A 27,377-nucleotide genomic window follows, 5' to 3' on the forward strand; every position below is an offset into this window, starting at 1 on the left:
TAAGCTTCGCCTTCAAGAGTGGAACACGATAGCGTTATTGCACCTCGTCGAGAAAACTTACTAAACGCAAGGGTATTGGGGCATCCTCGCACCGGTACCCGCGCGGCCCGAAGGGGAGAAGCGGGTGAGCGAAGATAGTGATCTAAAGAAAGGAAAGACGCTTGATTCTACAACCTGTGAGGGTGCACGGCGAAACGTCAGGGGCGAGTGGCGCGCCACGTGTCGGGGCAGCGCCGCACATTGCGAGGAGGGGTTCTTCTGTGTTTGCCGCAAGATGGCTCTGCATGTGCGCAGAGCGCAGAAGAAATGTAGCGGAAACGTACTTCGCTACTCGTGTAACTGCGACTTCTGTAAGTAACATGCTCATAATTACCGATATACACTGCAGTATAACGTTCTACGGCATGTTTCTAAGGCAACACCGCATTCACTAGAAGCGCTTTTGTACCGCTTTCAAGCATCGAACTCGTGGCTGAGTATTCTACTTCCTGCCGCGATAGCGAACGGTCGCAGAATCATGAGCTCCGTCGGAGCGGCGATAGCGGCCGTTGCTGGCCACGGAAACAGGTTTAGTGCCGAAGAAGATAAGGACTACGAGATCGTTTTGCCTACCCTGCCCACCGGACGTGTTGTGTTAAACACGATGTTTTTGCACGGCGACGTGCGTATGAGGCCCTACAGGGTCGAGGACTTCAGGGACGCCCTCACTAACGTCGGTGCGCTCCCCGACGTCGTGGCGTTGGGGGCGTACCAAATCAACCATGTGTGGGCGGTAACCATGAACACCACGGAAGCCGCGAAGAAGCTGGCCGCCTTAAAGGAGCTGGAAGTCAAGGGACGCCGCTGCCTCATATTCGACCCTGAAGATCAGCAGGTGAAGCTACGCCTGCACTGGATGCTGCACGGTGTCCAAGACGAGGACATCCGGACTGCTTTCGCGGCGTTCGGAAACGTGACCGAGGTGACGCGGGAGCGTTGGCGCGTCGTTGGAATGAAGGAAAAGGGATCCACCACGAGAACAGTGCTGCTCAAGTTGAAGCCAGGTATGAAGGTGGACGACCTGCCCCACCAGCTTCGCGTCGCCGGCGAGTTGGCTCTCGTGGTGGTTCCCGGGCGGCCGATGCAGTGCCTGCGGTGTCATGGCACAGGCCACGTTCGCCGTGACTGCAAGGTGCCCAGGTGCTCCAAGTGCAGGCGCTATGGACACGCGGACGAGGACTGCGTCCGCACCTACGCGTCAGCGACCGGGCTCGGTGCGAAGGACGACAACAGGGAGCTGATGGACGTCGCCGAGGCTGAGGAAGCAGGAAAGGGTGCCGACGTGCTGGACAAGGTTCCCGTGTCGCAGGGCACCTCGGTGACTCCGAGTGGCGACGCCCCCCTTGCCGATAAGCCAGAGCTCGCGCCAGCTACGGTGAATTTGCCACAGCCAAGCGAGGAGACCTCAGCGGACGCGGAGAGCCTGCCGGCTCCCAAGGACGCAGAAGCAAATGAAGTGAGCGAGGTTCACCGGCACAACTGCGGTGGTCGGACGACCACGGCCGCTACCCCCGGGAAACGCCCACATGCCGACACCAGCACCGGCGACGACAAGGAGGCAACGCCCACTTCCGAGGAACCACCAGCAAAGGCGCCTCAAACAAGGAGGCCCACGTTGAAGCTTCGCTCAAACCTTGCGAGCGAGAGGCGGGCCGGCGACACGGCGCCTCTCGAGCACGGCCAGAAGCTCGAGGAGGACGGCGCCAGCAGCGACGGAGGCGCCTAGCCTTGTGCTAGGCGCGGGAGGTGAGCACCGTGCTTTCGGTCTCTTCTTCTTATTTAAAAAATGGCTCCTGCATCACCGTTGAAGGTCGCCACGCTAAATGTTAGAGGTCTGGCAGGAAAGAGAAAACAAGGCCAGGTGTACCGACTTTTAACGGAGCATGATATTGATGCATTAGCTGTGCAGGAGACGAAAGTTGACGGTGAGGAAGAGACCGAGAGCATGGTGCAACGTTTCACGCCTAGGTTTTTTGCTGTGGTTAGCCACGCTGTAGGCACATCGGCTGGCTGTGTTCTTTTTGTGAAGAAGTTGCCGGGGCTTGAAGTGCTTGGTCATTTTTCTTGTGAGTCGGGCCGGTATGCACTTCTAGATTTTTCGCTGAATAGCACGGATTGGCGGATTGTCTGTCTCTACGCGCCTAATGTAGCAGATGAAAGGGCGCAATTTTTCCAAGGCATCCAGCAGCGGCTCTGCACCGATAGACAACTGATCGTCCTAGGTAATTTTAATTGCGTCCTTAGTGCGCGAGACAAGACAAGCCGACGGCCATACCGAGACGCAAGCACTGAAGTGCTATCGCGAATTGTTGAGGAGTGTAACCTCGAGGATGTGGCAGAGTGTCTCGAGGGAGCCCGCACCGTAAAGCTCACGCACTTCCAGGGTTCGAGCCATGCAAGGCTGGACCGCATTTATGCATCCCTCGACATCTTACCTGAATGCAATAGTTATGAAGTAGAGCCGGTATCGTTTTCAGACCATTGTTTAGTTAAATGTTCTTTTGGATGGGTAAAGAGAGGGAATTCTTTTTCGTGGGAAATGTGGAAATTCAATAATAAACTCTTGCGGGATGAACATTTTACCCGCATAGTAAAAGAAGAAATTGAAAAAATAAACCCAAGTAAAAATATGCACCTTTGGCAACAGTGGGAGCTGTGTAAAGAAACTATAAAAATTAAAGCAATAGAGAGGGCAACCTGTATACGGTTTGAGGAAAAACAGAAAGAGACGGAGTTAAGGACACTGCTCCGTACGTTGCTTAAACAGGAAGCTCGAGCGCCGGGGAAATGGATTGAAGATATACGGAAAACAAAGCAAAAACTAGAATTGATAGACGAAGATCGTTATCGAGGTGCGTTAGTGAGGGCAAGGGCAGAAGACACAGCTGCAGGGGAGGCGCCATCAAAACGAGCGCTGGGGTTCGAAAAAGCAAACGCTCAACGGAACCACATCGACCAAATAGATTGGGGAGGTACCTTGGTTGCGGACAACGACCACATCAAAGCAGCGTTCAACGCCCATTACCAAACCCTCTTCGCATCCCACACGGTAGACGCTACCACTTTTAAGAATAAGTTTGTGGCGACGATACCGCGTCTGGACGATGAAGTGAAAGAGAGATTAGAACTAAAGATAACTGAAACAGAAGTAGAGCACGCTATTGACAGTTTAAATGCCGGTAAATCGCCGGGACCGGATGGTTTCAGCGCGGGTTTTTACAAAGAATTTAAGTACGAAATCACACCTATTTTGAACGCCATTTATAACGATGCCTACACAGTAAATGCCCTGCCTCCGTCATATGGGTCATCCCACACCGTACTCATTCCTAAAACTGATGAAATAGACAAATTACGCCTGGTAACATCTTACAGACCCATAGCACTTACAAACGTTGAATATAAAATTTTTATGAAGGTTTTGGCCCGAAGGTTGCAAACGGTTATTAAGGATATAGTAGGACCACACCAAACGTGTGGGATAAAAGGGAGGTCAATAGTGACCAACATTCAAAAGGCGCGAAGTGTCCTTGAGTGTTGTGATCACTGGGATGGTGGGGTCGCCATGCTTCAGATCGACCTCGAAAAAGCATTCGACTGCGTCGATCACGAAATTTTGTTTTCCCTTTTAGAACATGTGAATGTTGGTTCAGTTATATGTAAGGGTGTGGCCCTGGCGTACCGTAACTGCACGACGAGAGTGATTATTAATAAGAGTCTGGGAGCCCCCATTCGACTGCAGCGTTCGGTGCGACAGGGCTGTCCCCTCAGCCCTCTTTTGTTTTGCATTTATATTGAAACATTGTGCATGAAACTTATGAATAATGTCAACATTAGTGCGTTTAGGTTACAAGCAGCCGAAGTGAAGCTGCTCGCGTATGCAGACGACATCGTTATTTTTACGGTTGACCAGGAGAGTATCACCGAGGCTGTCAAATGTATCCGTGAGTTCTCTCAAGTTACCGGTAGCGGGGTGAACTGGGCCAAGTGCCTTGGGCTCTGGCATGGACAGTGGCCGTCGAAACCAGATCGCTTTGCCAATGTTACGTGGACAGACACACCGACCAAGTACTTGGGCGTCGAGCTGGATGCCTACCGCGAAAGCGAGCATTATTGGAAAGGGCAAATGACCGAACTACGGGAGAGAGCCGAGAAGTGGAAAGGCGCCAACATGTCGATTTTTGCCAGAGCTACTGTATGCAATCTTTTTTTTATCAGCAAACTTTGGTTCGCAATGCAAGTTTTGAGTTGTTCGCGCGTAAACGTACAGAAGTTACACAGGATTTTCGCCGTTTTTGTTTGGGCAGGTAAATGGGAACGCTGCAGCAGGACGAATTTGTTCCGTCGGGTAAAAGACGGCGGTTTGGGACTCGGCCATCTGTTTTTACGGCAGGTGGTCAACCGGTTTTTGTTTTTTCGGGATGCTTCGGACCCTTTCTTACGCACCGTCTGCCAAGTTAGGCTACGGCGCCTACTGCCGGAGTTTGTTGTCTCCACCGAAGAAGCTACGGGTGGGATTTTTGGTTATTACAGGGAGGTCGTCGCTAGTGTAAGATTTCTTTCAGTGCGTTTTTCTAATGAATATTTGCCCACTGTAAAACGAAAAAAGCTGTATCGCGATTTATGTGACATTGTTTTGCCACAACCCTTGTACAGAACCTTATACAGTGGAGGTCCGGGCAGAGATGTCTTGAAGAGAGTAAAGAAAATGCAGGTGTCGCCAGGAGCTAAGACATTTTTCTTTAAATTACACACCGGAACATTATCAGTAAAGAAGTTTTTGGAGGAAAGGGATTTTTTTTTTTACCGTGGGGGCCGCACTGTTTAATCTGCAAGCAGCCGGAAACAATAGACCATGTTTTTTTGCATTGTTGGGAAGGGGTTTATTTCTGGGATGTTTTGCAACGTACGATAAAGAAAGAATTTCCACTAGACTCCCACGGCATCCGGTATTTAAGCATTGATAATGAAGATGGCGTTCCGTATGATTTAATCATGCTCATGGGCCTCCACTCTATATGGCGCTCCAGAATGGCGGGCTATCACTGCGACAGGGATGCTCGACCCGCTAGAATATACTTTCGAGAAAGTGTGAATTGGTTTATTGCCATACAGAAAGTGGCTGCTGAACCTCCCGAATGGCTCTCAAGGGTAGAGCCTTTGCTGTCGTTGCGGGAGTTTTAATGTACTGAGACGAAGCCAGCCTGACATTGGCTGATGATGACCTTCCAATATGTGCTTTGTTTTGTGTTATTCGTGTTGTGTTCTTGTGAAATGGTATGAACCAAAGCCAGGAAATAAAGAAAAAAAGAAAAACTCGTGGCTGAGTGGTAGCGTCTCCGTCTCCCACTCCGGAGACGCTGGTTCGATTCCCACCCAGCCCATCTTGGGACTTGCTTTTTATTTATGAAGTGCATGTTTATTTATGAAGTGCATGCCGGTATTTATCGCTCACTGGACGCCGACGACACCGGCTTTTCTGCGACACGAGCTCCTTAACGCAACCGCGTTAAAATGTGTCCGTAACCTGTCCACTTATTTTGCTTGACTGTTCAGGGTCGAGCCTGCGCGGCCGCGATATTATTGCGGCACTTGGCAAGACGGGCGTTCCGATGACAGAACTCACTGTGCCGGGTTTAGCAAGGAACACGCCAAGCGACCACATGGTAAACAGACTGCTTGATGAGTATGTCTTTTCGACAGACCAGGGCCTCATTAAGGAACATCCAGCCAGCCTAAAGCTCACGGAGATGGCGACGCCGAAATTCTGTAAGGCCAGATCCCTCCCTTACGCCCTCCGTGATAAGGTCTCGCGCAATGGATCGTTTACTCTCCCTTGGGGTCTTATCACCTCTTCTGATATAGAGCATTACCCACCTCCAGTGATCGAGGACATATTCGCGAACCTAAATGGAGTTTAATACTTCAGCACTTTGAATTTGAAGGACGCGTACAATCAAGTGCCCTTTGACTAAGTGTCACGCGGACTTTGTGCCATTAAAACGCATTGCAGACTTTTTCGTTTCATCAGACTTCCGTTTCGTATAGCTTCTGCACCAGCTATATTTCAAAGAAAGATGGACGCTGTACTCAGCAGGCTGTTAGGTATCCAAGCCTACCTTGACGACGTTAGTGTCAGAAGTCAAAAGGGACAACGAAATGCGGCTCAAGAAAGTGCTGGAACGATTCCGGGAGCGTGGTGGCAAGCTTAGGGCCGAAAAATGCAAGTTCCGGCAGACATCAGTGACTTAACTTGGGCATCGTATCGATCGGCAAGGCCTAAACCCTATCGAAAAAAACGTAGACTCCATTATGCAAGCCTCGCGCCCAAATAACGTGAGCGAGCTGCGTTCGTTCCTTGGTATGCTCACGTACTACGCACTGTTTCTGCCGAGTATGTCGACTTGACTCAGCCCGTTATATCGACTCATGGAAAAAAGAACCCGTTGGATGTGGTTACAGCCGCAACAGTCGGCTTTCGAGAAGGAGGAGGAGAAAACATTTATTTACGATATGAATTCGAGCGAGCTAAACAAAGCCTGAAGAATGCACAAATTCTCGTGCATTTTGATCCTAACAAGGAGTTGAAATTAGAGTGTAACTTATCTCCGTACTTTGTGGGCGCAGTGTTGTTTCCTTTTATAGGAAATGAGCACATGTCAACTGGGTAGCGTGCTAGAACACTAACAAAAGCAGAGCAAAACTACCCGCAGCTAGAGGGAGAAGCACTGTAGTGCGCCAAAGATGAGGGCTATAGCCCTCATTGGCGTTTCTCGCTTTCGTGACCATCTTCTAAGTCGGTGACCCTGGTGACCGACCATCAACCGCTGCTGGGACTGCTCAGGCGTGACCATCAGACGCCGCGGATGGCTGCCGCGCGAATTCACGGTGGGCACTATTCTTGGGTGGCTACCAGTACATGTTAAAGTACGTACCAGGGAAACAGCTGTTGACAGCTGATGCCCTCAGCAGGCTGCCAGCGCCGACTACGGAACCGGGGACCGAGGGTGAACCACCGGAGTATGTCCTTTCATTGGAATCCCTGGAAGAAGGTACAGTGAAGACGCACGAATTGCAGGAGCTGACGGCCAAAGACCTGAGGTTAGCCAGTGTCACGCACTCATTTTGCATACATGGCCTAAAACGACTAAAGGAATGGCGAGAGACCTGTTGCTGTTTTTTGATCGTAAGCTGAAGCTATCCTGGGCTCACCGTCATATCTACTGGGGCAACAGAATGGCGATACTGCGGAAAGCGCAGGAATGGATGGTGCACCTGCTACATGAAACCCATCAGGGCTCCTCGTCAATGAAATCAGTCTCCCGTTCATCGTTTTTGTGGCCAGGCCTGGACAGGAACATGCAAAACTTGTCTGCACAGTGCCGCAAGTGCGTGCAAAACCTGCCACTGCCTACGGCGTCCCCACCAGTGAGTTGGCATAAGACAGCGGACCGGTGGTCTCGTATTCTGATCGATTTTGCAGGGCCGTTAAGTGGCAAGATGATACTAATGGTGGTTGATGCCCACGCGAAGTGGATTGAAGCAGTACCCCTGAAGCACGCGAATACAGCTACTACAATCCAATGCTTAAGGAGCATGTTCTGCCGGTTTGGTGTGCCACGCACAATCGTCTAATAATGGCACACAATTCACAAGTCAAGAATTCGCCACTTTCGTATCGAGAAACAATATCGTGCACCTGCGCGATGCGCCTTTACACCCCCAGTCTAACGAAGCAGCAGAAAGAGCGGTTCGGACCGTGAAGGACGGGTTGCGGAAAATGTGAGACAAACAGCTGGAAGACAACCTCCTGCGTTTGTTATTCAACTACAGGCGGAACCCCCCAAAGAGAAGGAAGGTCACCTTCCGCTACGTTCCCGGCTAGACACACGTCTGCCATCCAGAGATGCGCACTCGTAGGCGGACGGTCGCGACTGGAACATTGCAGCAGCGTATAAGTGCGGAACTATGGCGCCGGCCAAAGATGGGTGCCTGGGAGTGTACAGACCACGTAGGGGGCGAGAATGATAACAGTGAACACGCCAACCGGATTAGTGCAGCGCCACGTCGACCAAGTCCGCCGTCGTCAAGAGTTTACGCCAGGTACTGCTTCTGTAGAGGCCACTGCAAGCGCGCAGTTAGAAGGCGGCCCTGACAAGGCGACCAGTGCGGATCTGCCACCTGTGCATACGCCCAGAACCACTGAATCGGAGCAAGAACAAAGCCCTCAGCCGTTAGCAACTGACCAGAGTGAAGTACCATCTCCAGCAACAACGTAGTGCCCACTGGTTCAGTCGGAATTGACTGCCCCCTGCGGCCCACGCTCAGACCATCCAACAGGATAAGAAAACCTGTACAGCGGTTTCAATTTTAAGGGAGGAGAAATGCTGTATTTTTGTTTGTTGGCTTGTGTAGAAGGCCGCGTGCCTGCGTTCCTGTGCCGAAGGCAGCCGCGTGCCTGCATTTCTGTGCCGAATGCAGCCGCGTGCCTGCGTTCCTCTGGCGAAGGCAGCCGCGTGCCTGCATTCCTGTACCAAAAGCTTCCGCGTGCCTGTGTTCCTGTGCCAAAGGCAGCCGCGTGCCTGCGCTCCTGTGCCGAACGCAGCCGCGTGCCTGCATTCCTGTGGCGAAGGCACCCGCGTGCCTGCGTTCCTGTAGCGAAGGCAGCCGCGTGCCTGCTCTCCTGTACCGAAAGCTGCTGCGTGCCTGCGTTCCTTTGCCGAAAGCAGCCGCGTGCCTTCGTTCTTGTGCCGAAGGCAGCCGCGTGACTGCTTTCCTCTCGCTTCTGTAACCCTCTCAGCACGAAAGGTTTTATAATCTCGATTCTGGTCGATAAACGTTGTTGTTCACTGCCGACCAGCGTTCGTGTTGCTGCACAGTTAGCGCTGGCTTACTGCACTCTCAGACAGATTGGCTTCCGTCCATATGGTCAATATTGTCTACTAGCATTGACCTAGAGAGCAGAATTCGTTTGGCTAGTCGGTCTGGTATAATTTCTGCTCTAGTAACTTTAGATATTTCAAAAGCTTACGACAGTGTTGATTACAGACTACCAATTTCTCAATTGATAAATTGTCAAGTTCCGAACTACATACATACTCTCCTGGATTCAAGAATTTTTATCAGATAGATTTTTTACAGTTATCAGGGGGTCTTTCATCTCGCACGTTTTCTCACCCGAAATGCATTCCTCAAGGTTCAGTACGGTCCCCTCTTCAATACTTTCCTTTCGTTACTACTTTTCCGAGACGATGTTCACCTGTACGTCTACGCAGGCGATATTGCCTTCTTTTCTTCATCCACAGATGTACTTATCTTATATCATGGCTTAAGAATTACCTAAATGCTTTTGAATCTTGGCTATTCAATCTGTACTTTACTCCAAATGTCAATACAATCTTCATTCTAGTCCTTCCGGTCAATCAACTTGTTTCTATTTCTCTTTCATGCCATCTAGAGAGAGGGTGAGAAGTCTTAAGTACTTAGGGGTTATCTATGATTGTTCAATGAGCTGGAGACCTCATATTGAACATATTAAGCGAAAAGGGGAGTTTGCCTTGGTTTACTGCGTCCCATCAGCCTCATGAGATATGGAATAAGAAGATATACACTTGTTATGATCTATAAACATTATGTGCGCTATATTCTGGAATTCGGCTGTGTCTTGTTTACAGGCTGCGCGGCTTACACACTTCGACGACTTCTCTTTATTGAACGGCAAGCATTGCGGCTTTGCCTGGGCCTTCCTAGTTTTGCGGCATTAAATGTCTTGAATTCTGAAGCTCGAGTACTTCCTTTGGATTCCCGTTTTCGGCAACTGACGGCACATTCCATTCTAAAATATATGATTATTTCCAATCGTGTTCACAATTTTCATTACCCCTCCTAATTGATTTTTTCATACAGATTGGTTGTATATGTGCAGTCGCTATTAACTCCGTTGTCAGTAGAAGTTTGCTCTCTTCGACAAGCCAGTTCTCATCTACCTCAAGTTAAATTGGTCCATGATGACATTTATTCCAATCATGCCAACTGTTTGCCAGTGTCAACCTTTGTTTCTATTTTGAATGACCATCTGCAACATTTTCATTCCTATGTTTTAATTGCCACTAAGGCTGCACAGCACAAGGGAAAAGAGGGTGTTGGGATTTTTAAAAGGATTGAGAGAGAAAGACGCGCGTCGCTAAAGCCGTCGTCCACCACCGAAGCGGTGGCGGGTGCAATGACGGCCTACAACAGGTACAACCGCCGATGGCAGGTGATCTCCCGCCGCAAATGCAGGGACCTACAATTCTCAGCCCTGTAGGGCCAGAAGCAGCCACCCTCCCCATGCGAGTCGGTTTACATGTACTGTGAGTCGGTTTCCATGAATATATCTAATTATAAAAACCTCAAACCGACCACTTTTTCCAATAGATTGACAGACCCAGGTGCACAAGGCTTGATTTCAAAAACATCAATTATTTGGTGGATAGATCCCCAGAATAGATTCGGATAAGCCTGATATGAAGATGAGTAGAGCGAACAAACATTCGTCATTCCACACGCTATGCGCCTAGCAACATATTACCATGTGACATCTACTGATAAAATATGTGAACTGGTTGAAGCTGTAGACTTTGAAAGGTATTGAAAGGCTTTAATTCGCTTTACTGGTTAGTTTGAATAACACATTAACATTTAACACGCCATTTTTCAGCCGGCGGCGATGCCATAGTTATCACATGATGACGGTGTTCCGTATATATGGAAACCATGCCATCATCGCACGCTGAAAATTCACGTGTTGAACAGCCACAACTTTCCGCACTGTATGTCCCGCTCATGAACTTACATTTGATCACGTACCCTTCGATACAAGACGATATCCAAGCCACAATTTGAACGGGCGCTGTATCTGCTTGGACAGCAGTGCCGCGCCGTAGTCTCTGAGGGGTTTGCGAATGTAACTGCTGCGCGAAAGCGCAAAGAGAGAAAGCGAATGTAGATTTAATCATCGTCATCATCAGCCTTACTATACCCACTGCAGAGCGAAGACCTCTCATATTTCTCCAATTAACCGTGTCCTGTGCGAGCTGCATCCACTTCATCCCTGCGAACTTATAATCTCATCCACCCACCTAACATTGTGCCTTTCCTTGCTGCGGCTTCTTTCCAACTGGATCCAGTTTGTTACCCTGCGCGACCATTGGTGATTCTCTCTTTGCATTACATGCCCTGCCCATGCCCATTTCTTCTTGATTTCCACTCGAATGTGATTAACTCGAGTTATTTCTCTGACCCATTCTGTACGCTTTTGTTTCTTAGTATTACACCTACTAATTTCCATTCCATAGCTCTCTGTATTGTCCTCCCCAGGTAGCACAGAATGTGGGGCCCCAGTAAGTCCGATGTAGGCAAGTGGGGCTGGGGCAACCATCATAAAACCTGCATCAGTCCCCTATGGGGCAAAAGTGGGCAAGCTCCATTTGGGCTTGCCCCTGCTCCTCCCGCATGGGTCCCATAGCGGCGTTTCTTGGGCTAATGCAGAGCACATTCCTGCATCCAGACCACAAGGGTCCCTTGCCGGATATTTGAGGGCTATCCAACCTAAATGTGGGCTTTTTATGGGAAAGCCCTCATAGATCCGAAATGAGGCCGCCCCATTAAATCTTTGTGGGACCAACATCGGCCGTAGTGGGGCAAGAAAACGGACATATCCACATGCTGCCTAATCGGCCCCTTGTAGGTTACTTGAGGGCAGGTGAAATATGAACAAGGGCTCAATTTGGGCAAGCCCTCGTGAAGCCCAAATGAGGCAACATTAGCTAAACCGCTTTAGGTCCCATATAGGCTGTAATGGGGCTGGAAGGCGGGCGCGCCCGCATGGTACCAAAATCGGTCCTTTGTGGGGACTTTGAAGGCCTGTGCAACACCAGGTGGGCTCTAATTTCAAAAACAACGTCGAGCCCAATTGGGGCTGCCCACATAAAACTGCTTTATATCCCATATGTGCCGTAATGGGGCTGGAAGGCGGGAGGGCCCGCATGATACCAAAATTGGTCCCTTGTGGAGAACTTGAAGGCACGTGCAACAGAAAGTGGACTTTAGGTTCAAAACCAACACCCAGCCCAATTGGGGCTGCCAACACAAAACCGCTGTAGGTCCCACATCGGCCGCAATGGGGCTAGAAGGCGTGCGTGCAATTGCAGTAATCATTGTTTGCAACCTTTATTTGCATTAGATGTTGCCCTAAATCACTATTTAAGATTATTTGTATAACAGTTGTTGCCATGTTTAGTCGATTAGAAATTTACACGGCTTTAGTTCTCGCGCTCTTGCAAATTGTGCTACAAATACTAATACAAACTGATTGCTAACTGTTGCCTCTTATGTGGTTGCTTTGGACAGCCTGCAACTCCCAGGTCACCGCCGCTTGCGGCAGGAGGCTAGCCTGACACCGAATGTTTATCTGTTCTAGGCCGTCATTGCACGCGCCACCGCTGGTGGTGGACGACGGCTGTTGTTGCGGCGCGCGTCTTTCTTTCCCTCTTCCTAACTTTGTTCTCTATATTCTCTTATATCTGCACGAGGCAGCGGAGGTGGCTCAGCTACAGAGCCAGTAGCAGGCCCGTGCATTTTCTTTTCCTTCTTCCTACAGCCACAACAACAATATTACTGTTCAGAACACACATCTCCATAGCCTGAACAAGATGTACATGAAGTCATTTCGGCTAGATGAATGTTATGAATTATTGTAAAATTTAATATTGTGGCTGTTTAGAAAGTGCAGACATGTATGGCAGTGTTGCGTGTGCTGGTGAGCCTTTAGTGTTGCTGCATCAGATTGCTTCGCTATCAAGTGTCAGCTGCTGATCTTAGCGGGTGACTTTGAGAACGACAGCGGTCTTATTACGCAGGAACCTGTCGACATTATGACAGCCTTACATGAAATTCGGTGCTGCCAAGTATAGCTGCTGGATGGACTAAAAACAATCCGTAGTACGTTAGCACAGTTAGAGCGCTGGGTGATATCAGATCCTTATTGTCCAAAAGTGCCACAATTTAATGAAAATACCAACGATACTTGGGAGCATGCGTTGGAAGCATCGAACACTGTGTCGAAGCTCGTCAACTCATGAGGTTATGGGCCACCGTTGAAATTTATTGTTTTTCGCCTTAAGGAAACTGACCGAATATGTTGGCCGAGTATGTTTGCTTCCATAATTAAGCAAACATAAGTTATCTGTGAGAATGAGAATCACAGAGAATAAGAGAGTAAACAGAGTAAAAAAGTTTTATGATAACACAACAAGCCGATATATATTGACTGCGTGCATCATATAATTAAAGAAAAGCTCTTGCGCTAACAAATTAAGAAGCGGGGTTTGATTGTATCTGAAGATTTCACAAAATCTATTGATTTCACCAGGAATCAGTTACTTGCATTCGTAAAATTTGAAAAGAATTCGAAATTGGAATTGTGGCAGGGTATGCCTCAATGAAATCGTCATCGATAGTACCACTAACACGCGTGATATTCGCCCTACAAAAAAGTTCCCTCCCCGATCTCCAAAGCTGCTATAAAGCCCCTGGGAGAAGACAAAGCTCAGCCCATTCTCCATCCTTTATATTATCGTCCGAAGCCTTGTACCAAACTTAGATGCAATCAACTTTCCTGTAGGAAAAGCGAAAAGCGGCATACTGGTATGCACCGAAACATGGCGAAACTCCGCCGCAGGTGACTTGGATACTTTCCGGCTTTCCCAATTTGACGCGACGGGGTAGAAAGGCAATGAGAGTGTATAATCATAGAGGCTACCTCTTCATGCGTCAATTTTGAGAATAATCTTTCACTGTTTCCTGTGATTTTTCTAGAATGACCAAAGTCATCCGCGACTGTTCCCCACACTGTTCTGGAATTATTCATTTTCATGCTTCATGTACGCGTTTACTTGAGATTTTGAGAGTGTCCGAGCTCCGCAAACTTTGTATGGTTGACGATGGCCAAGCGAAACATACTGGGCAGCTGCTTTAGAAGTTATCATTTAGCGCTGCAAGGCTGACTCATAAATCCTGGCCATCGCGTCCCCTGGAGTCCTGTCTACGAGCTGCTGTCCGACGCGGCAATCCGTCTTTGTTTGCCTGGACAACGATCTGCAGAATTGATGTTAGGAGCGCCAATCCAGCGCCATTCCAAGGCGCAATGTTTATTTTAGTGATCACAAGCTGTTGTGACTGACTGCCTAATTGATATTGTAGTTTAGGTTGCGGGAACAACCTTTAGCCCATTGCTGGTCCACGATTCCGGGACGCCGTCTCGTCGATTACGCACTCTTGCAAGATGATGAATGAGACATTATGGAGAAGACGCCACTGTAGCCTATCTTGATGGATCCATCTATACAGCAGCCATTGCAAAGCGCTAGCCCTCACAGAGAACCACGTGAAACGTCTCAATGCAGACTCAATTTTATTGACTCTACAGGTGAGGAGAAGGAGGCCACCATTGCGCTATCAATAACCTCCACGATCACCGCCAGTATCATCTGGGACTGCTGTCCTTAATTTCGCTAATCTCATGATTCTGACCACACGCCACCTCTTAGGTTTTCGGAAACCCCATAATCCGTCATCCTAAATTAGATATCCGAATATACGGCACTTCCTGGTAACGAGAAAGCTCTATCAACGTGCGCCAGTGACAATGCGCTGGCTGGTGCGATTGCTCCATATGAAAAGTCGGACCCCATGTTGACGTCACTTTCATATCCAAGGGGCACATTATAAATGGGGTACTCATAGCGAACTTGGAAATAACTTGCTCACCTCGCTTCCTGATGGTTACCGTGCCACTCTATAGTGTACTGGGACATAAAGCACGTATACTCCCGCTTCGGAGCGGAGGGTCACTACTGCTCGCCTTGTGCGGCGCTAAGCTGAAACCGTTGCGGAGCCTTTAGACATGATAATGTGAGCATTAGGACAACTGGCTGGTGCTGTGGCTGTGAGCATACGACGGAGGACTGCGTGTTACTTCGGTCCTACATGCCAGGCGCTGCTTTTCCTGCCTCCCCGTCACGGAATTGCTCGGGTCCAGATTTTTCTGTGGCTCATGACGACACGGTTGAGCATTTTGAAGAACTTGGTGTCTATCGAGGGTGAGGTGATGATTCTACTTCGTGGTGAGCTCAGCGATCAAGTCCGATGTGAAGTCTTTAGAAGCCTCTTTCAATGACGAGATGTCTATTATGTCGTGTTCAGCCTGGCTGTCGTTGACGGTGTTGAAGCTTCCGGACCTGCCTGCAATAACCGGTTCTCGAGCCGGGTAGTTTCAAGTCCCCAAGTTATCCAGGTCGAGACCAATGAGACGCATCTGCCACTGCCTGCTGCAGCGACACCAGCGCCTAATATGCTAGACCATGCACGTAAGCGCAGGGCGTCTTCTGCCCTGGAGAATTTTCCCGGCGCGTGTATCCCAAAAGAAGACGCAGCCGTCAGGGAGTGGCGGAGTACTTAAAGGACTACAGACACTTAAGTTTTGGTTTCGTGTTCTCTCCTTTGTGATGATGCTTAAGACATTACTGTACACGAATCACCACGTCACATTCGCCTACGACTGCTGAATAATTATTAATCAAATTGTTTCCTCACCTGTTTTGGCTACGGTTTCAACAGCCAAGCGATGGCTGCGACGTCATAGTCAATTCTGGGTCACTTAAAAGATGCAAATACAGCGATATATTAATTCCTGTGTCATTTGAATTCGCAACAATGATAATGCCAGCGTGCTCCTTCAACAAAAACCCCTACAAGTGAAGAATCAGCGATTATATCACTGTTTTCATTGCTGCACGTCAGGACTTTATTGTGACCTAAAGGTTCCTCGGCTGCCGAAACTGAAATTGGCGAGAAAATAAAATTTTATTATAGAATATTTAGTGGTAGTAGGCAAAAACTGCGTGCGTATCTACACACAGGAATGTCTTATGCATCATTAATAAAAAGAAAAATGGCGCCAACTTTTGGTGCCTATACTCCTTTAAGAGCACCAAGAAAGACGAATATAAGAGCCCCGCTTGTTGATAGAGAGAGGCACTTCGTCTAAGGCATGAGCAGCGCCAAAGCAGAACCTATTAAGGAGCGCCGATGACGGAACCGACATGGTTATTTCCGACGGTGAAGGGACGGCACAGTGTTGTCCCCACCCCCTCATTTATATTCTAGCCCTAAATGGTGCATACTGCTCATCCCGAGCATTAACGGGACATAGGTAGCGCTCCCTCTGGGACTCGCGAGTCATGGCGCCACCGCTTGTCGATTTATGCTGATATGGCCGGCTTCGTCGACGTGGTTGATTCACAATGGACGCCGCACCTATTGTGGACTTCTGCTGATTTTTTTTTCGTGGAGCCGCGCATGTTCCTACGAATGTATTTGCATCCGCGAAGTATTTCGTGCCAGCTTCATGCAGCAGTAAAGCAGACAGCTTGATCGTGAGCGCGGACGTATTACAATACTAGAGATGCATTTCTAAGACCAGGAGGGTCTTTCATGCACAAGCGCCACCAGAAAAAATGTTAGCCCGCTGTTTCTAAGCCCTCACTTCAGCTAGGACATTCCGCTGTTCCACGCTGGAGGCCAACTTTATTTAGTCCTGCTATCTTCGATCTCTTTCCTCAAACACCAGCACCTCGTATGTAAACTCGGGCACATATGTGCGTGCATTGTATACTCTTCCATTATTCTTTTTATTTTCCAAACTACAATGACGAATGCTCCACGCTTTCTATTGCTGGTAGCCCCCAAAGCTTTACCCATGCTCCCTTGGACTTTTCCCGCTTTCTAATCAACAGTTCTAGAAGTGTTGCTACAAGGGTAGAACTTAGATTCAGCCTGTTCAGGACATAAATTCTATTGGTACGCATTTATGCTTGCAAGGCTATCGCCAGATGGTTCTTATTCTTCTTCGGCTATTGGGGAAACACGTCTAAGCGACGCCTCAGTTCAGTTCAGTTCAGTCGTGTCCGACACTTCGTGACCCTATGGACCATGTCACGTCACGCTTTCCGGTCTCTAACTATCTTCCTAACATCACATAACTTCATCTGCAGTGCCTCGAGGATGCTATATAACCATCGCGTTCGCTGCCTACCCCTTCTCCGGCGACCCTCAACCTTTCCCAACATCAAATCGTTCTCCAGCGACTCCTGTCTTCTCATCAGATGACCAAAGTAGCTGAGCTTTAACTTTAGAATTTGACCCTCCAATGAGCAGTCAGGGTTTATGGTCGACAGTATCGACTGATTTGATCTTCTGGCTGTCCAAGGAACTCTCAAGAGTCTTCACCAGCACCACAATTCAAACGCGTCAATTCTTCGGCGGTCAGCCTTTTTCACAGTCCAACTCTCGAATCCATACATCAAAACTGGGAAGACCATAGCACGAGTTATACGGATCTTATTTGGCAGACTAATGTATCTGCTCTTTACTAGGCGGTCAAGGCTAACCATTGCTCTCTTTCCCAGAAGCAGGCGTCTCCTAATTTCATGGCTGCAGTCTCCTTCCGAGGTAATCTTGGAGCCCAAGAAGAGAAAATCTGTCACCGCCTCCACTTCTTGTCCCTTGACGCTCTAGGACTTGATAGGGCAAGACGCCATGACCTTTGTCTTTTTAATGTTCAGTTTAAGCCCAAACTTCTCACTCTCTTCTTGTACGCGCATCAGAAGTCTCTTGAGTTCCACTTCACTTTCTGCCATTAAAGTGGTATCATCCGCATATCTAAGGTTGTTGATACGTTTTCCAGCAATCTTCACTCCAGCTGAAGACTCGTCTAGACCGGCCTTCCTCATGATGAACTCTGCATATAGGTTAAATAGGCAGGGTGACAGTATGCAGCCTTGCCTCACTCCTTTCTCAATCAGAAAACGGAAGTCCCTTGCGGGGTAATATAATAAAGCTCCTTTCAGACCACCTCAACATCACTTTATCAGAAAGGCATTTGTTCTTTTTACGCACACGGTTAGAAAGAGTTAGGGCATAACTTGCAGGTAATCGTTTTTATGAGATATCTTTCCCACTTTCTTTTCAGGCGACAAGAATACCCGTGCTGATGCAACTGAAGCGCTTAGAGAGTAAGTATTACAAAGGCAACGTCTATTAGCCGGCTCAAGTGAATAAAAGATTGACGTCATCTACTTTGGATGCATTCACAGCGAACCCAAAGTATGCATTATCGGTGATGTGCGATATAAGAAACGTCAGGAAACGTAATGCATACATGACAATTAGATTGACTTTCTCATGTGTGGTCCTCGCTACATTGTGCAGAAAATACGTATGTGCATCTGACACTCAACTACTCTATTGCTCGGCGAGAGAAACAGAAGAAGTTTTACGAGGGGCAGAAAAGAGCAAAGGTAATACTTTGTTAGGGGACCTATATGTGGCACGACGGCTCAGTGCTCTCCACAGCCGACAGTTGTTGCAGCTTAAATGATGGTGATAGAGCGCGGAGGAGTGTACATAGGAGGTTGGCCAGCAATGTTTCCAAGCGGTCCAAAAAGTGAAATCACCATGTGCGAAACTGGCAACAGCTGGCGTGACATTTTCATTATTGATTTTCGCAATTAGTTGATGGACATGTATCACGGCCACTCTTCCGAAAATTGACATTTGGCCACCGCCGTAGCAGCCCGCTTCATTACTTATCCTGGTGCATGGTCGTTCGACAGTGCAACTGGTGAAATCTGAAACGAACTGGTTCTGGTGTTGAACCTGTACATGCTAAGCAGATTCTTGGTCGAGTTTGTGATCCATAAGTGTAAAAGCATCACACCTCGGGTGGTCATTGAGGTAGTGGTACCGCCTGCAAGGTTCGGTTTTCTCGGCTAGCCATGCATTCGATATCTCTCACAAATATGTTGCAACGTCGCAGGTTCACTGGTAGATAGACATTTATCATCCCTGCCTAGGAAAATTCAGAAACCCGGGATTGGAAGCATTGGCAGAGAAGAGGTTTGACTATTACTCTAGTCACCGCCTCCAATTCAATGTCCGTTTACAATGAAACTAGTTTTCGCACATCAATTCTTTCCATTGCCGCGATGGATCTCACTCGCGTGCAGGCGTGACTAGTGTCATAGCACAAGCAGCTATAATGATTACTAAAGTGTTGTTTACAGAGTGCCACCTGACAAAGGAAACAAGCAATAACATTAACGCCGTATTGCATAGTATGTCTCTAATAATAGATTGTTCTCTAAATCTCTACATAAGAGGTAAGGGCCAAGGGAAGCAACAGTAAAAGACACATTACCATGCTTGATGACCGAATGCAGTTTATGCCGAAGTTGCGGCCAAATCACGGGAATATATGAAGGTGGTACAGGCTAAGCTAAAAGAGAGCTCAGACAAGTAGTGTGTTTCGCGTGTGCAGTGGGAAGTTGGGCTACCAGGTGTCCTGGTGGTTTACGATGGCCAAGCGGAAGTACGGGATGTTTCTCACCGTAGTCTGCGTCACGGCGCTTGCGGCGGCCACGCTGTTCTCTTTCGCCGGCATGACTCAGCAGGAAGGTGAGTGCACTAATCAACAGCTTCACTCGATGTCTTGCAATACATCTGCAGCGATCTGGAGCGGGAGATTGTCGTATATATTCTATGGCTAGATGAAGAAGCTTAATTCAAGGTAATGACCGTGCCAGACATCTATAAAAAATGGCATCTCCCAAAAGAGAAACGGTTGTCATTATCTAAACTAGACGGCCATGGTAAGGCCACCTTATGCGTATGCAACCAGCTTTACAAGCAGAGTCCGTAAACTGCCACGATACCAGCCTCGCTCCCAGGAAATCTTTGTTGGACTCATTAGTCGCGTCAGAAGTAGTTCGGACGCATTTAGTCACTGTGTGTGACCTTCTTAATGCATATGTTTCGTTTTTACCTGTTGCACAACTGGCGGAGGGAAAACATCCACATCCCAAATAAACTTGATGCAATCGCTGAGTTAGCTATGACTTGAACGATTCCACCACTTTCACTGCTAGTTTTCAGCCTAACACTGTATGTTGTGTCTCGAATTCTTCTCAACCGGGTGTGGTTTCAATGTGCCCCAATTCCCAATGCAAGGGCATTTACTGCCAGAACACGATTGGAGAAAAGCTTAGAGCAGAATATTCAATAGCAGATAAAGTTTAAAACGTATAAACTCGTACAGCACTGGTACATGTGAGCCACTTCAGTTATAGGTTTATTTTTTTTTAGCAACTGAACCTTGCCCTACTTACCAAGCGTACCGGTGTGAGTTTCATTAGCTAAGAACCAATCAGAGCACGTGAGCCGAGTTTTGTCTATTTCGTCTTTTCAGTTCGACTCAAGAACTTCAACAGCGAGGAAGGCGGGCACATTGAAGGTAAGCAGAGAGCGTTAGTTTGGTTTTCATTTCTGCTGAGGCCAGCATCTCAATCCCAGAGGATTGTAAGTGTTCTACGTAGCTTATGAAATATATATCACGGAGAAGTTTATATATTGGGCTTTCATAAATATTTTAGTACTATCACGTCGTGTATCATGTATTAATATAACTGCACACGTTTAGGCTTTCATTAACACTGCTGCACCGGTAAAAGCTCAGATAAGCGTCGGACAGGTTTGGTTCAGAAGCCAGATAAAATGCTGTCGACGGATAGAAGTCGTACATAGGCGTCAAATATCACAGGGTTACTAAAGAACTGCATCTGATTTAGTTATTTTGCTTTGCGCTTCGAGGCCATGACATATTAGTAAGGCTTCGGAAAATAACAGAGAAATGGGCGCTTGGGAATTTTGCGCACAAACTTATTTTGGGTCAGCTTCGTAAACTTAAGGAAAGAAGTTAATGCGATAGTGATGTCTTCTGGATCCACTGCGCACGGATTGAATTCAATGAAGACGATGACATGCAGCTTATATCATCACAAAGTGGCAACTGAATACGGGATATGATCGATTGCGGCGAGAATATAGCTCTGTAGTGTTGTGGACGTGAACCTATTCGAGGCCATATTTGTTTTATGACTTTGAAAGGCAGATGGAGAAATGATGTCGCCGGCAACGTCTTGTCAGTGGAGGGGAAGCCCTAGAGGTGGCACTGTAAATTTCATACTTTGAATAAAATCAAGCCAGCGGAAAGAAATTTTCATGTAATGCTGACTTCAGATTAGCGGGCTATAGTAATCATACCAGCGGCAACCATGACTGATACGTGACAAGGGGCCGCTTTGGGCGGAGCGCCAGTAGAAGTGCAGTAAATTATGATCTTGAAAACGCGCTGCACCCCCCCTCCCCTCCCGCTTTAAGTTTTTATAAATGAATCGTGCGAATTGAAGAAGCCAAACTAAATGGCCATCTAGATGGTTTTCAAAGGATGTGGTAATCACCTGCAAGATGCTTGGCCAGTACAGAGCCGAGGAATGTAGTGCTTCCTGTATTGCGTACAGTTTTAACATAACTTGACTTCGATTTCATGAATGGCTACTACTAGCTTGAGCTGGCTTCCACAATTAAGGAGGGTTCTTATTGGCACACGTTCATTATTTTACTTCTACGGTATTGGTTAAGGGAGTTCCTCGTCCTGTTTTAGAGCGACTTAGCTGTGTAGGGTTAACCTTCGCCCCTTTAAGTCGACAGCCTGAAAGGACATTTTTCGCTGCTTGTGTGTCGCTGGCAGTGTGATCAAGCATGCAAGTAAGCAGTTTTTTTCCCTCATTTTTGAAAAGCATTTCATTTCAGGAATTTTTCTTTGCGTTCCACAACTGCTTTGTTGTTTATTCGGTTTGTACATCTCATGAACAAGACAACTAACGCGAAAAGGCCTTAAGGGTAAATAAAAAAAAATAACTGTGTTCATTCTTACCTAACGGTCTGAGCCTCCCGGTTCATTCTTGATTTAAAAGTGAGTTCGCTAATGTGGCCACCTTGCCTGAAATTCATTACACACTTTAACATTCATCAAATTCATTAACATTCATTAACTCGCAGACGCCCAGGAAGAAAGCATGGCGGCGATAAGGAAGGCCTTCGAGGACAGTGCCAGCGACAAACGTAAGTAAACGTCAAAACAGACGTCTGAAGAGAGCGCTGGCTGCACGGGGAACAGAGAGCTTTGATATAAGGTCACTCTATACAGAATACACAGGTCGAGCATCAAGTCAGACGAGTAGTCAAGATTTTAAGATTTTTCGTTCCGTTTTCAGAGCGAGATAACTAACACTGCGTCCTTTAGTCGCACGAATGGACACCAAATTGGCTTGAGCGAGGGCGTTACAGTCACGTGATTGCTCATTATTGCACGTCGGCTTCTACAGAGTTACATTGGTACCCTCCCTAGAGCTCGCTGAACTGTCGGTTATGTTGCCGCATTTCGGGAATGCTCACAGATATAGTCTGTTACTACCTGTAAGCGCATGTTTCATTAAAGTGCGAATAAAACTATCGCTTTCTTCTTTTTCTCGTGTACAGAGAACGCGCCGAGCAAGTACTCAGGCAAGTGTACACCTAATGGTGCCTCACAAGTGGGTATAATTTAAAAATAGGTTTGATACCAATTATTACTCGTTTGACTAGGGAGTACAATGCATATTTATTGAGTGTACACCCTGCAAATGTTGCCTCAGAGTTGTTTTAAAATTCATCACGTATCCTTTCAATATCCGCGCGATAACGTTCCAGCAGCGTCGTCCAACGCCAACCTGCTGTGCCGGTTCTCTCCGCGGTACCGGGCGGGTATCTACCCGTATGGCGTGTGCTCTCACTTCATCTACGCCAGCGTGCCCAGCCGGCCGGAGCCGCACTCGCCACGCGGCAATGACGTGCTCTACAACTACGACCCAGGTGCCCGCGATCATTTCATGCAACATTACCTACGGCCTGCATTTGTTCTGAAACTCTGCAACGTCCTCCTGTATAGGGGCAAAAATGTTGTAGTTATATATGAAGCATCATCTAATTCTTGGTTCCAATAAGAACACCTACTCCTAAACAGTACCTGGACCATGTGTGTTCCTATGTCAGTTAAGGTTGCAGCTATAACATCATCAGGTAGCTGTCTACTATGACAACCATTAATTTCTGCGGCATTATATTTGTCAACAGAGTCTACGAGGACATTGTGGCCTTTTTTTACATCAAGGCTCGGAGCTTGTCTTGAGGTGCAGAACGAACTTCAGCAGCAAAATTATACAGCTGAAGTTTCGATGAAACAATTGAAGTGCTGCAAATGAGTGTACGAGTTAGGTTTTCTAGGGCGAAAGCGCAGAAAAGATTCTCCATCTTACTGAACAATTGACGGCCGCATTTGGCAACATCAGTGTGAGGTCACAACACTCGTACACTATTCAGACGAAAAGGAAATCCATGCTACGATGTGGCACACAGGGCACTGAGTAGAGTACGTTAATTCTTGGTCCAAAGTACAGAAGCCAACGGGTTTTCTATTTCAGCCGCAAAGCGAAGCCTTCTTGGCGTCAGTAAAGACTATGGGGCCATGAAATGCTATGCGACTGTTTCTTGCTGTGATAACAAATCATTGCCTAGCATTTTAAGTGCCATTTGACCTTTAATAATGGCTTGAAGGCTCCATTTTACTGCTGACGAGAAAAATGTTTGACTCCAGAACTTTTGACCTTGAATGACATACTTTTCTCACTGCCCACGCTGCGACGACAATCTTCGTGATGAGAGATCCAACTGTGCCTTTGTCATTAGCAGAGGAAATCGTATACGTGTGTAAAGCAACGTGAAATTTAGTGCAGCCCTCAGTCAGGTGCCTTCCCGTCACTCAGTTATGTGGAGTGGTTGTTCACTACGCATCACTCTGCTTCAACAGTTGTTTGGACTGAAGATTTGGTCCACTCATATACTATATTTACGGGCTCAGACAGTAAAGCTAAAGGTAACTAGGATTCCAAGGTAAATAACCTTAAAATTATGTCTCAATACACGGAGCGAATAGAGAGTCTTTGACGTTTGAAGTTTGGTAACTGCGTTATTGCCTCAATACCGCGCGTCTCAATACAGTCACATTTTCCTGCCCTCCCCTTGGCCTTTCACTTTCCTCTCCTATTCCTTTCTTAATTGTTCCCGTTTTTCCTTGCGGCGAGGGGTGACCTATGGATGACCACCTTGCTTTACACCATTTCGGTTACAGTCAGGATATGGCTGAAGCCAGCAGGACTTTCTTGCAAGTTCATGTTTCTCCCCATGTTGGGCCTAGTGGTGGTTGTCTACCACTCAAGAACATATCTTTCTGCTGGCTTGCTCTGAACTTTCAACAAATCGTGCTGATTTGATATGGGTGCACTCCTGATTCCCTGCGCTGTACCTTTTCAAAGATAAAAACACGTTTCCAAGCATCCACGTGATCACTGGTCAACTTGCTGAAAAACTCGGGACAAATCTCGCCGTTCATTGGCTCAAAGATCTTAGGTGGTAGCTGACACTATAGGGCAATGGTAAATTATGAAGAAGCCAGCTAGTAATAGAGACCTCTTTGTATATTGCTTTACCGCAGCGAATGCAAAAAAATAACTATCTGGAATCGGGGCATTTCGTCATTGTCGTTATCATTAGACCCCTCAGATTACTAAACACTGTTCGTGATGTCATTTCTGATAATGGCCTAAAGTACTAATCGAAGATCTTTTTAACGGGCTAAAATAGCATAATTTGACCAATGTTTACCTAATCAAGATATGCAGGGACAGCAAAGAAATAAAAACTTAGCGCCTGGTCCTTACCTTCGTATCGAGCATGCTCCCTATAGCCCTGTGGAATTAGGGTACACAAGAATGAGCTTCCGACCGCATACCCCTTACCCGCGGACCCACTACACTGTTTCAACTGTCAGAAGTATGGCTATGGCGCACGGTGCTTTCGAAGCCGAATAACTTGATCCAAATGTACTTCTCCCGAGATAACTGATGTCTAACCTCACCTTTGTATAAACTCTGAGGGCAGCCGCTCTGTATATTCTGGCACCTGCCCTGTTTGGAAAACAGAAATACAATGGAATTTTGGGGACACCCCAGTAAGCTAAGTAATGTTAAAGAAAGACATATTAGCAATGCACTCACTTGTTGCTTTATGTTTGTAGAAGATGAACACCGTCACAACCTAACGAACATCGTAAGAACAGCAAATCTTTCGCCGTGACCGAGAGCAGCGAGCACGCTCTCCAGGGGGGTATGATCATAGTTTAAAACTGTATCCGAAACTTGGAACATCAATTCAAATCTAAATTAGGAGAGGTGGCAGCCGCCATATATTGTATATTCAGATCAATAAAGTTGTTCAATACATCTCGACTGCGCATTATAGTTACAGCACATTATTTAGATCTTCTAATCCTGCTGCTGGAGCAGTTCTTTATAGTGGGAGAGTTTAATGCCAATTCTAATTCTGCGCAAGTTAGAAAAGGGACAGTCGAGGCAAAGGAATCGAGAATTTTATATTAAGTAAAAAATCTTGGTTTGCTTAACACTGGTAACCTACGTACATCTCACCGAGCTCATGGAAAATGACCGATTTAAATTCACCCTCAAGCGACAGCAGTTTGATATGAGATATTTTATATAATCCCTTTGATAGCGACCATTTACTCGAACTAATCACTTCAACGCATCGAACAAAAGTTATTCTGAAAAGGACAGCGTCATTGGAAGCTGCACCTAACGGCCGATTGCTTTATTTACAAAGTCGGCCAGCTAGAAGTTTTTCTCAATAGAGTACTGTCCGCGGTAAACAGAGTACGCGTGGACCTCATGAGATCTATTACTGGCTGGCAGCGCATCATTGCAAACATGCTGAACAGCTCTTCTTAAAGTCTTTATTAAAATACAGATGACAGAAAAAATATTGGAGGCTTGTAAAAATCTATAATTGTACCTGTTCTCAAACATGGAAAGCTGGCAACTAGCTGTAGTAATACACAAACAACGCGCACAGTCTGCCTCGCCAAATCCTTCGAAAGGCTCCGGAATATTCGACTGATATTTACACAGGAATCCCGCGAGAGTTTTGAAGTTCACCAGTCTAGCTAAAAAAAAAAAAAAAAACAATACGTGGTCGACAGTTTCCCAGCTCGTCTTTTCTGAAATGCAAAAAAGCTTTCTACCTTATATCTGAAGACTGAAAATATGAGAGGAAAACGATGGCTCGAATATATAACTAGACAGCCTCAGTTCGCAAGCCAAGCCACTGTTTATTTAAGAGGTGCTTGTTTTTGTCAGGAAAGAGCGGTCATCTCTGGCTGGATTTATGTGCTCTTTTTTCGTATAAAGAAAGCGAGGAAGGGAGGGATTTGGAGATAGATGAGCAGGTTAAGTAATGAAAGAACGTCTCATTCGCTATGAAATTCTATGAAACTGGAACCGGTATGCTTCTGTCACCTAAAAAATCAAAGAGGAGGCAGGAGAAGGGAAAGTACAATCCGTGGTCAATGATGAATCGGTATCTGATCCAGGTTTGATGCTTACACTTGTCTCTTGGAAGGGAAAAGGCATTCCAAAGAGACCTAATACGAACAGAGCTGCAGCAAAATACTTGCCAAGAGCTTTCCGGAATTGGTTTGAATACTTAAAAACAGCTTCCCGGAAGTGGGGAAGTACGAGCAAATTAAGGCTAAGAATGTTAGACAAAATGAAGGATGGACGAATAATAAATAGCAGGATTGAACTTTTGCTTTAATTTTTTCTTTGGATTCGTCGTCAGCGATATCGGTGTCTCGAAACTCTTCTCATCGACATACGTGAATGAAGGCCTAGCTTCAAGAAAGGGGAAATTATGTCGCCATCAAGACCTATTATGACGTCTCACTGACACATCTCGCGGTATCTCGCAGAATTTCGCTGTAGCCTCTTGCGAGCAAATCTCGGGGAATCGTGCGGACAAATCTCGCAGACGCGAGATATTTACAATGAGCCTAAAAAGGCTTTCGCATTAAAAAAAAAAGGTAATAACGGATAAGAGTAAGCAATACCTTCTAAGCAGGACATTATATGAGAAGAAATGAATTGAAGGGTTTGTAAAAGGGTTGCTTACTGTGGCCGATGGTCTGAGCGCTAAGCGCAGTGTGTCCAACCGAGCGCTCACTATCCGCCTATACCTCTTCGTCCCTCACTACCCACACAAAGCTATCACTGCATCGTTTTCCTCACTACAGGGGAACTAAACTGAGAAGCGTAAGAAGGGTTTTAAAACACCACGAGGCTTATGTTTTAGGAAAGGGGCGCACAATTGCAATGAATTGTACTACCCTTGCAATACGTCATCTCATTCCAGACTTTTTGGTGCAGAGGAAATATATTTAAGGTACTGTAATTTTC

At 46.9% G+C, this 27,377-nt stretch overlaps 1 protein-coding gene and 1 pseudogene across 1 annotated transcript in view; both read left to right on the forward strand.

Moving 5' to 3' along the window:
• The first annotated feature begins 517 nt into the window (after nucleotides 1-517).
• LOC146180673 (uncharacterized) lies at nucleotides 518-21,729 on the forward strand (annotated as a pseudogene).
• Nucleotides 21,730-22,052: 323 nt separating this feature from the next.
• LOC146180674 (chitinase-3-like protein 1) overlaps nucleotides 22,053-27,377 on the forward strand; it is a 38,007-nt gene continuing 32,682 nt past the window's right edge. Inside the window, exons 1-3 of the mRNA XM_084577819.1 lie at nucleotides 22,053-22,098; nucleotides 22,516-22,539; nucleotides 22,729-22,887. Coding sequence (XP_084433945.1) covers nucleotides 22,053-22,098; nucleotides 22,516-22,539; nucleotides 22,729-22,887 — 229 coding nt within the window. The remainder of the gene's footprint in view (nucleotides 22,099-22,515; nucleotides 22,540-22,728; nucleotides 22,888-27,377) is intronic.

Source organism: Amblyomma maculatum, chromosome 8 (assembly GCF_055883805.1).
Source record: "Amblyomma maculatum isolate TAMU_Amacu chromosome 8, ASM5588380v1, whole genome shotgun sequence".
In the NCBI taxonomy this organism is placed as follows: Eukaryota; Metazoa; Arthropoda; class Arachnida; order Ixodida; family Ixodidae; genus Amblyomma; species Amblyomma maculatum.